General features: G+C 39.2%; 1 protein-coding gene across 1 annotated transcript in view; it reads left to right on the plus strand.

Annotated features, from left to right (window-relative positions):
- The window catches only part of MEGF10 (multiple EGF like domains 10), a 362,791-nt gene extending 352,680 nt beyond the window's left edge, over positions 1 to 10,111 (plus strand). Inside the window, exons 23-27 of the mRNA XM_060143502.1 lie at positions 395 to 522; positions 1,887 to 2,010; positions 5,721 to 5,765; positions 6,596 to 6,802; positions 8,716 to 10,111. Of these exons, the coding sequence (XP_059999485.1) occupies positions 395 to 522; positions 1,887 to 2,010; positions 5,721 to 5,765; positions 6,596 to 6,802; positions 8,716 to 8,900 (689 nt within the window). The 3' untranslated portion in view covers positions 8,901 to 10,111. The remainder of the gene's footprint in view (positions 1 to 394; positions 523 to 1,886; positions 2,011 to 5,720; positions 5,766 to 6,595; positions 6,803 to 8,715) is intronic.
- Positions 10,112 to 12,367: the final 2,256 nt, after the last annotated feature.

Raw genomic sequence — 12,367 nt, forward strand, 5'->3', positions numbered from 1 at the left:
TTATAAATAAAGTGATTCCGGGGGAATCCATAAAGTAGCTGATTTACTTAGTAGTGCACTTCTAGTGCGGAATATTGTGTCAAGAATTCGAGTGTTTAAAAAAAGAGGAAAGTTACAGCAGAAGTAGCTTCAAAGTGATGCCTTTCCAGCTTCTACAAGCTCCAAATCAAAGAGCAGTTGTTGGTGGATACTTTCACACTTTTCCAGGAGGCAGGTAGGAAGGCAGATGCCTGCTGCCTCTAGAGGCTTTGCTGCGTATGCAGGGCAGGAGGGGATTCTGTCCCGCCTGTGATATGGAAGCAGTCCAAACATTTGTTCTTGTTATTTTGCTTCCCTCTTTCCCACGGGCATGTAGGGAGCCTGCCATCTTAACCATTTCCTTCTCTTCTGGCAGAAACCCTTCCTCACAGCAATGGTGGAAATGCTAACAGCCATTACTTCACCAATCCCAGTTACCACACACTCACCCAGTGTGCCACATCCCCTCATGTCAACAACAGGGACAGGATGACCATCGCAAAGGTGAGAGGAAATGGTCTAAGCCAGTGAGGGTGGGCAGGGGAGAGAGGAATGAACAAGCGTGTATGAGGGCTACTGTTTGCCAGCTGCCGTTCTACGTACATACGTCTATTATCTCATTTATTCCTCTAAACAATCCCATGGGTGTGTATTAGGATCTCAGGTTTACTGACAAAAACCCCTAAGTAATGGGGAATTTAAGTCACTTCCAAACATCGCTTGTGAGTGAGGCTGCCACGAGGTGAGTCATCTCGCTGTCTCTACAACTTGTACTGTTTTTGTTGCACTTCTTTGGAAAAATGTTTCTAACATTGCATGAGGTTCTAAAGTAATGTCTCAGACCAAACCTATAGCGGACTCAGGCCTGGGTAAAATTGCCAAGTTTGACTTTTGTGACCACCTGTCTTCTAGTGCCCTTTCCTGGCCACCCGTACTTGAGTAATGACAACAACAATAATATGCATTTATTTCACTTGAACCACATGAAATTGAATTTTTGTGGGTCAAAATTTGTCAAATAGAAACAACCTAATACTATGTGACAAGCAATTCTAATTATTTTACAAATTTCTATTTGTAAAACGATTAGAATGATTTAATCTTCACACCAATCCTATGAATCAAGAGTCATTATCCCATTTTACAGATGCCAATAGAGGTTGGAGGCCCCAGAGTGGCTCCTCTGGTACCACCCAGTTCACCCCCAGGTCTCTTCCACAGTGATCTGAAATCCCAAACATTTCTCTCTTCCAAACTGCACCTGAATTATATTTCCAGTCTCCGTTGTCTAATTCCAGCTCTCTGTTAGAAGAAAACCAAGCTAATTAAATTAATTCAGTTGCAATTAAATTAATGCAGCTGGATTTTAATTCTAGTGCCTCATAGTTAAATAGCACTTCATATTCTCCAGAGATTTTGATATTTATCATACCATTTGTTCTTATTCCCATTCAGGGAGGGAGCAAAGTAGATCATCTTATCCTCATGCTTATGGCTAAGAAAACTGCTAAGAGTGACTCGTACAAGATCATACAGTGTTTGATGGGAAAGCTCAGACCAAGAATTTGGTTTTTTCAGTTCAAAGTTCCATGTATGTAAACGCAAGTAAGGTCTAACTGGCACAGAGCGACAGCAGGAAATGGAGGAGTTGCGGCAGTGGAGGGAATGGTTGGGGCCGAGGGACACATACTCCTGCTGCCTCTAAGTCCTGCCAGGTCGGAAGCGGTCACCTTGGCCTCCTGGTGCATCCTCATGTAAGGACCGGTCCTTGATACATGCCATGGACTTACTTTCCCCAGATGGGTAACACTTCACTGTGCCATATTGTATTTTCTCTTTAAATCTTTTGTTGTTTATATTTTTAACAGTCAAAAAACAATCAGCTGTTTGTGAACCTGAAAAATGTGAATCCTGGGAAGAGGGTCCCTGTGGTGGACTACACAGGCACGCTGCCTGCGGACTGGAAACACGGCGGCTACCTCAACGAGCTTGGCAAGTCCCCCCACTTCCCCACCTTCACAAGCATCTTTGTCTTTTAGTCACCGCAAACAGTCACAGATTCATGACAGTGCCAAAGCGATCTATTGGAAACATGCATGGAAAAACAAAGTCATAGGATTATACCTAATCCCTGTATGGGGCTTTTACTGTCCTAAGAGCTTTATTTATTCAACATTTATTGAGTTCTTACTATGAGCCAGGAATTGATAAAAAGAGACAAGGATCTCTGCCTGCTCGTAGCTTACATCCCACCTCTCCACGTATTAACTCACCTAATTCTCACAAGTACTGTTATAGGTACCATTATTATCCTCATCATCTCCCTGTTACAGTTGCGAAACTCAGTCATAAAGAGGTCAAGTAACTTGTCTTAAGTTCTCAAAGCCTATTAAATGGTGGAGCTGGGATTTGAACCTATTCAGCATGGTTCCAGGGTGTGTGCTTCTCTTTGCTCTCTGTTAATCTGAGGCACCCTCACTAGAGGCCCTTCCTCTTTTAGGTGAGGAAATAGAGATATCAATTAGATATCTAATAGTAAGTCAGTGGTTCTGAAAATAGTAAGTCAGTGGTTCTCAAACGTCTGGGAATCGGGACCCTTTCATACACCCTTAAAAGTAATCGAGGAGCCCAAAGAACCCCTACTGACATGGGTTATATCTGCTGATATTTACCATATTACAAATAAAATCTAAGAACATCTTAAAGAGCTAGTTATTAATTTATAATAACATCTCATTTCATGATAACATAAAATGCATTTTTATGAAAAATAACTACATTTTCCAAAATGAAACAAAAAAAATTAGTGAGAAGAGTGGCACTGTTTAACACTTTCATACATCTCTTTACCATCTGGCTTAATAGAGGACAGCTAGGTTTTCATATCTGCTTCTGTGTTTGATCAGTAGTGATCTTACACTTGGTGTGGCTCCTGGAAAACTCCAACATACACCTGAGAGAGAATGAGAGTGGAAAGGACAAATAGTGTTATATTATGATGAGAACACAGCATTTACTCTCGGGGCCCTGCTGCAAAGGGGCTGGGGATTCCTGGACCACACTTAAGGCACTGCTCTGATACCCCATTGAGCATGTGGTGCAGCCCCTTATTTTCAGGGAGGAGAGGAATGATATAGTAAGTAGCATGTGTGCAGTGTCTTAGGGGCAGCAAACCCTTTCATATGTATTTATTTGGTGGTAAGGTTGCCAGGAAGTCCCATTAAATTGGAATTTCAGATAAGAAACAAATAATTTTTGTATAAATATATCCCAAATATTGCACGAGGCAAACTTATATGAAAAATTATTTGTTGTTTCTCTAAAATTCAAATTTAACTGGACCTCCTGTGTTTTTATTTACTAAATCTGGCACCCCCTACTGTGTGGGCCCTTCCACAAATCTTGTTTTATAGAGGAATAAGCAAAGAGGTTAACTCTCTTGTCCAAGATTTCATAGAAGGAAGGGGGTAAAATTGGGTCTCACAGTTGGTCTTCTGCCTCCCCTCACTTCGATCCTTCTGTGAATACTGTAGATGTCAATTCACCTGAGCCACATGGAGGAACCAACCCCTGTGGGCTCTGGAATCCCCTCTTACTATGGAAATGGAAATGTTTAGGTAGCAAATGAGTACAAATTCTTAACTTTTATCTGCATTCTTCAATTGATAACCAACATTATCACTAGGATGTGTATTTCTACATACTTAGAGTAAAATTACTTATATACCAGATTCACATTATACTTACTGGTGAAATCACTTAACTTTAGGGAGGTTAATAATCTAGCTCAAAGAAGTACGTGAATTGATAATAGTAAAATACCACCCAGCACTAATGAGGGAAAAGTTCTCTCATTCTATCTCCACTGAATGGAGTTTGTCCTGATTCCAGAACACAACACACAGTCACTGTAATTGTCACATATAAATTTCCCCGCTTTCTGTCTCAGTGAGACCCAAGGGACTGATTATTAGTAACATAAAATCTTCATTGGAAATTCTGGATCTCCTTGGCTTGTTCCCATCCAAAAGTAATTCTGCATTTAATATCCCTGTAAAGTTGTTGCATAGAGAAAGTCTTTTCTTACAAAGAACAGAATAAGGCACATTATGGATAATGAAGTGTGTAGTAGTTTTAAATGATGGGAAAGTTGTGATGCTGTCTGAAAGAGCCCTGAACTTGACACAAAAGCTGTGAGATCAATTCCTCGTTCTGTGATATGACACTGTGCCAGTCATCCTCTCAAGACTGATTTGTTTGTTTGTAAAATAGAGATAAGGATCATGTTCTGGCTCATTGTATGAAGTAGATTAACTGGAGCATTTGAAAATGCCTGTTCAGGGATTGGGACAGACAGGAGTTTATGAGGAAGCCCACGTGCTTCCTTGTTAAAACTGCACCCTGATCTTCCAGGGCAGAGAAGACGGAATCTGCCATGAGTGGCTGGTCTCATAGCCCCACTCTTGTTCCCTGATTTACTCTCCACCCCATGTTGCTCCTCTCTTTAACCCCTTGGGGAAGGCTAGCCATTGTACAGCTAAGATCAAGACAGACATTTAACAAGACTTTGCCACAGTTTGGAGATGGCCAAGGGAATTAGGCAAAGGATAACATAGAGTTCTTTGATTAGGCTGCTGTCAGGCCATAGGCTCCCTATCTTCACCGGGTCCCTTTAAAAAGTCCAGAATCTCTAAGACCACCCTTACTTCTGATACCAACTACAAGTTCAAGTGTCCTCAAGACCACCCACAGGATCAATAATTTGCTAGGAAGACAGAACTCACTAAGAGCTGTTATACTTATGGTTACAGTTTATCACAGCAAAAAGGTACAGATTAAAATCAGCGAGGGAACAGACACGAGGCAGAGTCCAGGAAAGTTCAAGTGTGAAACTTCCAGTTGTCCTTTCCCAGTGGAATCATAGAAACTGCTAACTTTTCCTAGCAACAATGTGTGACAAACTATTACATATATAGAATAGAAAAACAACAAGGTCCTGCTGTATAGCACAGGGAACTATATTCAATATCTTGTAATAAACCATAATTGAATATGAAAAAGAATATATATATATATATATAACTGAATCACTTTGCTGTAGCTCAGGAACTGACACATTTTAAATCAACTGTACTTCAATAAAATAAACTTTTAAAAAAAGTGTTACAGTAACTGAAGCACCATTCATTTATATGGCGCTTCAGAATTTGCAATGCCTTTCCCTATGGTCTATTTCACTTCATGTTCACAACAACCCTGTAAGACTTACAAGGTGGGTTGTGTTTTCCCCATTTTAGAGATAAGAAAATTGAGGCTCAGCGAGTTGAACATCTTGTGTTAAGTCACGTAGCTAACAAGTGATGAGATCCCAGTCCTTTGTCTCAGTTCTAGCCCTTGAATCAAGTCTACTGATTCATCTGTGCCTCAGTTTCTGCCCCATATTGACCAGCCTTTCCCAAAGTCACTGAAACGAGCAGGAGAATGCTCTGAATGCTATATAACATTTTTTTAAACTCTTAAGTACTGAAACATCTGGCGCAAGTGATCTGGTGTCGAGGTTTGGAAAGCAGCATCCTTGGCTATTTCCTGCAGTGGGGAGACAGTGGGTACCCAAACCATCTTCTCCAAGGACCTGAGAATATTAGATGAGTTTTCTCTTTCTTTCAGTCCACACTGGATATTTTTTTCTTCCTTTGTTACAGGTGCTTTTGGACTTGACAGAAGTTATATGGGAAAATCCTTGAAAGGTATAGTATAAATTTGAGGAAGAAATACATTTATCAGAACACAATTAAAAAAATTTTTTAACTCAGAGACAGAAATAATTTGTTAAACCAGCGAAAGTGGCACTGTAGGGAAAATGTAGCATTGTTAGGGGGTTTAATTACTCCAGCAAAGACATGAGCACGTTTGACTGCCAGCAAGAGAGTGAACATAGGTGGATCCTGTTAGAGCAGCAGTCTTGGAGAACCAAGCCTTTGATTTGCTGGGAAAACACTCATAATTCCTTTCAAAGAAATATAGTTTGTGGGGAGAGAGAAATATGAAAATGGAAATAGCAGGGAAAAGAGGAAGAGATCAGCTTGGTTACATGTTCACTGAAGCCTGCTTTTTGGAAGGAATTTGAGTAGTAACTTCAGGTGCCCAGACCTGAGGTTTTACAAAGACGCCTCACAGCATAGTTGCCTTCCTTACCATGATAATAGTATCTTCTTATGCTCCTGGGGTCAGCAACAGATGGGGTCTTGACTGAAGGCTTTGAGGATTCAGAGACTATTAGTAAAATAGAGTGGAATTAATTTTATTTGAGTGTGATAATAAAAATGAAATCAAATCCATGATGTTTACATTGGTCCTCACCTTAGAGAGGAGCCAAAATTACTTTGTGGATGGGTAATTTTATAGAAGATTCTCTCCAAAATACGTAAAAAATGGATGCCATTATTTTCATTGTTAAAAATTATAGGTAACTATGAAGAAAAATAAGTAATGTGCCCAAGTCAGTAATCGCCAAGAAAATAAATGATGTTGCCCATGAAATAGCATTTGCTTCCCCCCACCCCATCTCTCTTCACAGACCTGGGAAAGCATTCTGAATATAATTCAAGTAACTGCTCCCTAAGCAGTTCTGAAAACCCATATGCCACTATTAAAGACCCACCCGTCCTTATTCCCAAACACTCAGAGTGTGGTTATGTGGAGATGAAGTCACCGGCGCGGAGAGATTCCCCATATGCAGAGATCAATAACTCAACTTCAGCCAACAAGAATGTCTATGAAATTGGTAAGTTTTCCTAACCAAAGAAAGAACCTAGTGAGTGGGAATATTCTTTTCAAACAATTTTAAAGTCCTCGAGAATACAATTGTTGCAGTCCATATACACTGTATTGAAAATAATGGTCTGTATTTTAAATGTCAACCTGTGTTTACGGTGTTCATATTAGTTGGTGTCAAATGAACTTTTCAGGGAAAATACCATTTAGAAAATTCAAAGTAAGTTTTTTGTTTTTTTTTTTACCTCCCACCCGGTCATCCATCTTTTGTTTTGTAACCATAGTGAATATTTTAGCACGCATGTGGAATAACATATGTATCATATTAGCTAATATGTCAAGTTAGCCAAAACAAATGGTTCAAGTGGATTAAACAGATGTTTCCATTTCCTGATTGCATTCATTATATTAATTTAATGCTTTTAGCAGGATTGGAACATTTTACTTTTAAATTTGTCTATTAGATTAGTAATACTCTCTGATGTGAATCTGATACAAATTGATAAGAATTCAGTTAGTGTTAGAGTTATTTTGATTGCCCCTTGCAAATGCCATTTGAGGAAAGTTAAAACATACCAGAGCTATCCTGGGCAGAACTATCCTGGGCTAGATAGTAGAGCTTTATATTTTCATTTTTCTTTCTCCATATCTTTCTCAATGTTTATGATTTAAGCCTGAAAAAAATTCTCTACTACAGTTGACCCTTGAGCAACATGGGTTGGAACTGCACGGGTCCACTTATACACGGATTTTTTTCAATAGTAAATGCTACAGTTCTATGTGATCTGCAGTTGGTTCAATCCAAGGTTGTGAGACCATGGATAGGAGGGCCAATTGTGAAGTTACGTGTGGATTTTCAGCTGCGGCGTGTTGGGGAGAGGGTGTGGAGCACCCCAACCTTGCATTGTTCAAGGGTCAACTGTACTTGTAAATGAAGTGACTTATTTAATTCTAGTCATTTGTCATTCATTTTAGGCCATAGACATGTCATGGAAAGATACGTAATACTTTTTAAAGTATTAAGACAACTTTTTGAAATGGAAGCCATAATGAACTACATTTATTTCTAAGAAGTCAGTAACTGTTCCCTTTTAAACTGTCCCCTAAGCCCACCACTGTGAGATGGGAACTCAACTGAGAGCCTGAGTCCTGAGTTCTAAAACTGTGCACTTGTTATGTGTTTCCATGAATCAAGTGACCCCCAGAGGACCTCGTTGTTTTACCTGTAGAGGAAGGGGTTTGGACTAGATTATCTCCAGGTTTTTGCAGACAGTGATTCATGTCCAGGGTTTCTGTATATTCCCTTGATGTCTTCATCCCAACCATATAGTCACCCTTTGTTCTGAGCATCGTTTGTGAGCGTCAGTGGGTCTATCAACCACAGAGTAGCCACCTCTATGTGATTATAAAAGGATCATTTGTTTTAAAAAATAATATTTTCTTATATATTTTTAAAAATTAATTAATTAATTTATTTATTTATTGGTTGCGTTGGGTCTTCGTTGCTGCACACAGGCTTTCTCTAGTTGTGGCGAGCAGGGGCTACTCTTCGTTGTGGTGCGCGGGCTTCTCATTGCAGTGGCTTCTTTTGTTGAGGAGCACGGGCTCTAGGCGCGCGGGCTTCAGTAATTGTGGCATGCAGGCTCAGTAGTTGTGGCTCGTGGGCTCTAGAGCACAGGCTCAGTAGTTGTGGTACATGGGCTTAGTTGCTCTGCAGCATGTGGGATCTTCCTGGACCAGGGCTTGAACCCGTGTCCCCTGCATTGGCAGGCGGATTCTTAACCACTGCGCCACCAGGGAAGTCCCTTCTTATATTTTTATAAAAGCTCCTCTGGTGTGTTTGATATTTGCAAGGAATGCCATATTCTATTTTTTTTTTTAATTTCCATTGCTGATCAGTTAATGTGTCCCTGGTTGTCACAGAACCTACAGTGAGTGTTGTCCAAGGAATATTCAGCAATAATGGGCATCTCACCCAGGATCCATATGACCTCCCAAAGAACAGTCACATCCCTTGCCATTATGACCTGCTGCCAGTCCGAGACAGTTCATCCTCCCCCAAGCAAGAGGATGGCGGCGGCAGCAGCAGCAACAGCAACAGTGAATGACACCAAAGGACCACTGGGTAGCCGCTGGAACACTTTCCAGAACTACAGTTCGGTTCTTCTCCATCCTCGAGTTTGCCACCCTGTGTGAATGTTAATCTGCTCAGTAGGCAATTGTTGGACATGAACCAGAAAGCTCAAAACTGAGGGTGACTGACTGTAGGTCCTTTTTGTACAGGTGGCTCAGAAGGAGATAGCAATGTGATTTCCCATTCTTGTTAGTTTTAGAACTGCACTCATGAAGCATGACTTATTGTAAAATCTTGGCTAAAAGCATGACCGTGCAGGACTCTTTCAGTGACATGGGTTGCAGTGGACGTTGGTATTGTTGCTTGAAAAATTAAAATTTAAATGTTTTCTTTCTCATTTGCATTATAGAGCTGTACCTAGGATTGTGCGGTTTACCACAAAATATACTTCCTAAAAGTGTGAATCACTCAACGTGTAGAAGAAAAAGGGCCATCTTATTGAATTCTTACTGTTTAACTTCTTTCAGCTGGACTCGGAATTGTAAGGATAATATGAGCCCAGCAGGAACCATTCTGCCAAGTGGCATTACTGGATAGACTCTGAATAAACTCTAGAGGTGGATAGCAAATTTAAATATGAGAACTTTAGACTTCTTTTAGAATGAGGAAATGTACCATTAGAATTACCTTAGAAATGCTAGAATAATTGCAGGAATCAATACGCAAATGTGCCAGGCAGAAGTGCTTCTCCTCTCTATTTGATCCTTGGCCCACTTTAGATACATGACATTATTCTGATTACTGTCCCCATCATACACATTCACCACTTGAGATCCGTAACATATCAATAATTATTTCATAAATATAGAAATGAAATAATTTTATTTTTGACAGATTGGATTGAATGAGTGTATAATGATTGGAAAAAGTTGTAAATTTTAGGTGTAAGATGATGCTTAAGTTTTGTAAACCATTAGTAATACAGGCTGTAATATAGAATTAGCAGAAAGTTTTGGTTAATTTTTCCCTAGAAGTGACCGAAATATTTTTGTGCATATTTGAGAAAAGGGCACTTTCCTTTTATTAATTGTTGATTTAGAGAAACTATGCTTAAGCTGGTCTTTTGCATTGCTAATATGACATGTACCCCATTTTTCATCAGTTTGTATTTCCATTTTTAAGTTGTATATTCTATGTTTTGTAGCGTTTGGATTGTTAATGAAAAAATATTATATGTTTATTGTTTCTTGTGTTATGGCTACTTTTGTTTTTGCTTGAGAAAAATGCACTGTTCTTGTTTCTCTTGGAGGGAGGAGATGAAAATATATAAATCAAATCCATTAAAATTGGTCATTACTGAAATAGTACAGTAACCACAAGTGCATGGCTTATAATGGAAATAGAGAAGCTTTTTAATATTCTGAAATGGGGTTCCTTTAGATCCTGAGTCTTAGTTAAACCAGAGGGGAAGGGAGCAGGGAGACACTGTTACTGAGAAAGTACCACAGACTGGTCTTACTAAAGACCTTCATTAGGGTGATCGTATGATTGATCATCCAAACTGGAACACTTCTGAGAGTAAGTGAGGGCATTATGAGCAAGTATCCTGCAATGGGCTTAAATGTGGGCTGTTACAGGCAAACCAGAAGAGATGTTCATCCTGGGCATACTTATGCAATAACATTTTTCACTCCAAGATAGTTATCTCAAGAGGATGCTGATACATGATGCAAGAAAACCAGTTTCTCTTTGACCTCCCTGAGCAAGCTGAAGGGCTGAAAGGCTGAATGAGGAAGCAACTTCATAAGAGAAAACAGTGGTCATCAATCTTTTAAAGACATGAAATGCTACTTGGTATCCTACCTCAGTGAGTCAAGTCACAAATATGTACTGCACCCCTGTTCTGCCATTAGTATACACAAGGTATTGCATCCGCCAGCTACTGAGTTGGGATATCCAGTGCTTTCCTGTGATGTTCGTTTGGTCAGGTGGATGAGAGAACAAACACACTTAGAACATTCACTCCTTTGATAGCTGTTTCTTTCAGGGAACTCCAAAGTTAATTCAAGGAAATGGGGACTCGCCTGGAACACACCTTAGAAACAATTGATTTATTCCAACAGTTACCTGCTGGTTGGCCCTTTGTTCTAGGCGATAGACATCTAATTGAGACACTTGTGGGTCAGTAGCCACAAAGAGTCCTTTTTGGTTAGAAAAAAGAAGACATCTTTCCCCTTCTTTTTTAAGATTCATCTCTTCAGAGCTCCATGGTAAGTTGAGTTTCCCCATTACTCCCTGGAGATAAGTTAAAAAAAAAAAAAGAAAAGAAAGAAAAAACAGTTTCTTTTCTCATTCCATTATTAAAAAAAAAAGAAAGAAAGAAAGAAAGAAAGCTTCATGTCCAAAGGCAACAGCAATGTAAGTAGAAAACCTGGGCAGCAGATGTGGATCCAAAAGGGGCACTGCCATCCCTCCCTGTGCAATCTTTCTGACAGATCTCTTGCTCAGGATGGCTGCTGTCCTGAGACAACATTTGTACCTAAGGCAATTCTTACTTATTAGGGTTCACTCAGGAGTTTTCAAACAACAGAACACACATAGCATGTTGGATGTCGTAAAACTACATGTTATATTTGGAGAGGTCTAGTTGAGAGATCAAAATTTTCTAGATACTTTGATATAGACTTCGGTAAAGAGAGAAATACTTTTGTCAGAATGAGAATTAAAGACAAAAAGACCTGACAGTTTTTTCTCCCTGAAATTACAACCTTTTGGACTTTTCCAGATTAAATATCAAATTTAATTTAATGGTGATGTTATTCGTCTTACATAGTGAAGCTATTGTCATGACCTTTGAACCCATATTAATTTGGAATCCTAAAAATAATCTCTTCCCTATACCCTGTAGTGGTCAAAGCAGTGAATGAGCTTGGCGACATGCAGCAAAAGCCATTCATGTAGGAATGTCAGCCAAACTATTATACTTTCCCTAGAGGTTGATATATCAGAAAATTTATAAACTATTTGTGTTTCTATATAAATACATCAAAACTGGCCCAAATGATAGTTTGTGTGCTTGCTTTAATAGATAGAATGTTATTTGTAGTTAATTATATGATAAGGAATATTTCATAACTATTTACAATGTTTGCTATAGATTCCTCTCCCATGCTATAGCAGTAATGTTAACAGGGAGCTCAATGTGTTTATCATTATCTCTATGGAAAATTATTCATCAATTTCAGGAAAACCAACATAGAATTTTATAATAGGACAGTTGTAACCTGTCCCATCCAAATCCATTAACACAATAACTATGTGCTGTGACAAATGCAAGCAACTTTATGAAAATGTGATCATGTTGACCCCAAAGAGCCACAATAGTAGTTATCAATTATTGGGATTTTTAAACTATAAATATTGCAAGAGTTACACAAGAGTATTGCAATACCAGTTAGAATTCATGTCAATGTTAGAAGTCCACTCACCACTTAAAATGAA

Source organism: Lagenorhynchus albirostris, chromosome 3, assembly GCF_949774975.1.
Source record: "Lagenorhynchus albirostris chromosome 3, mLagAlb1.1, whole genome shotgun sequence".
NCBI classification, from domain to species: Eukaryota; Metazoa; Chordata; class Mammalia; order Artiodactyla; family Delphinidae; genus Lagenorhynchus; species Lagenorhynchus albirostris.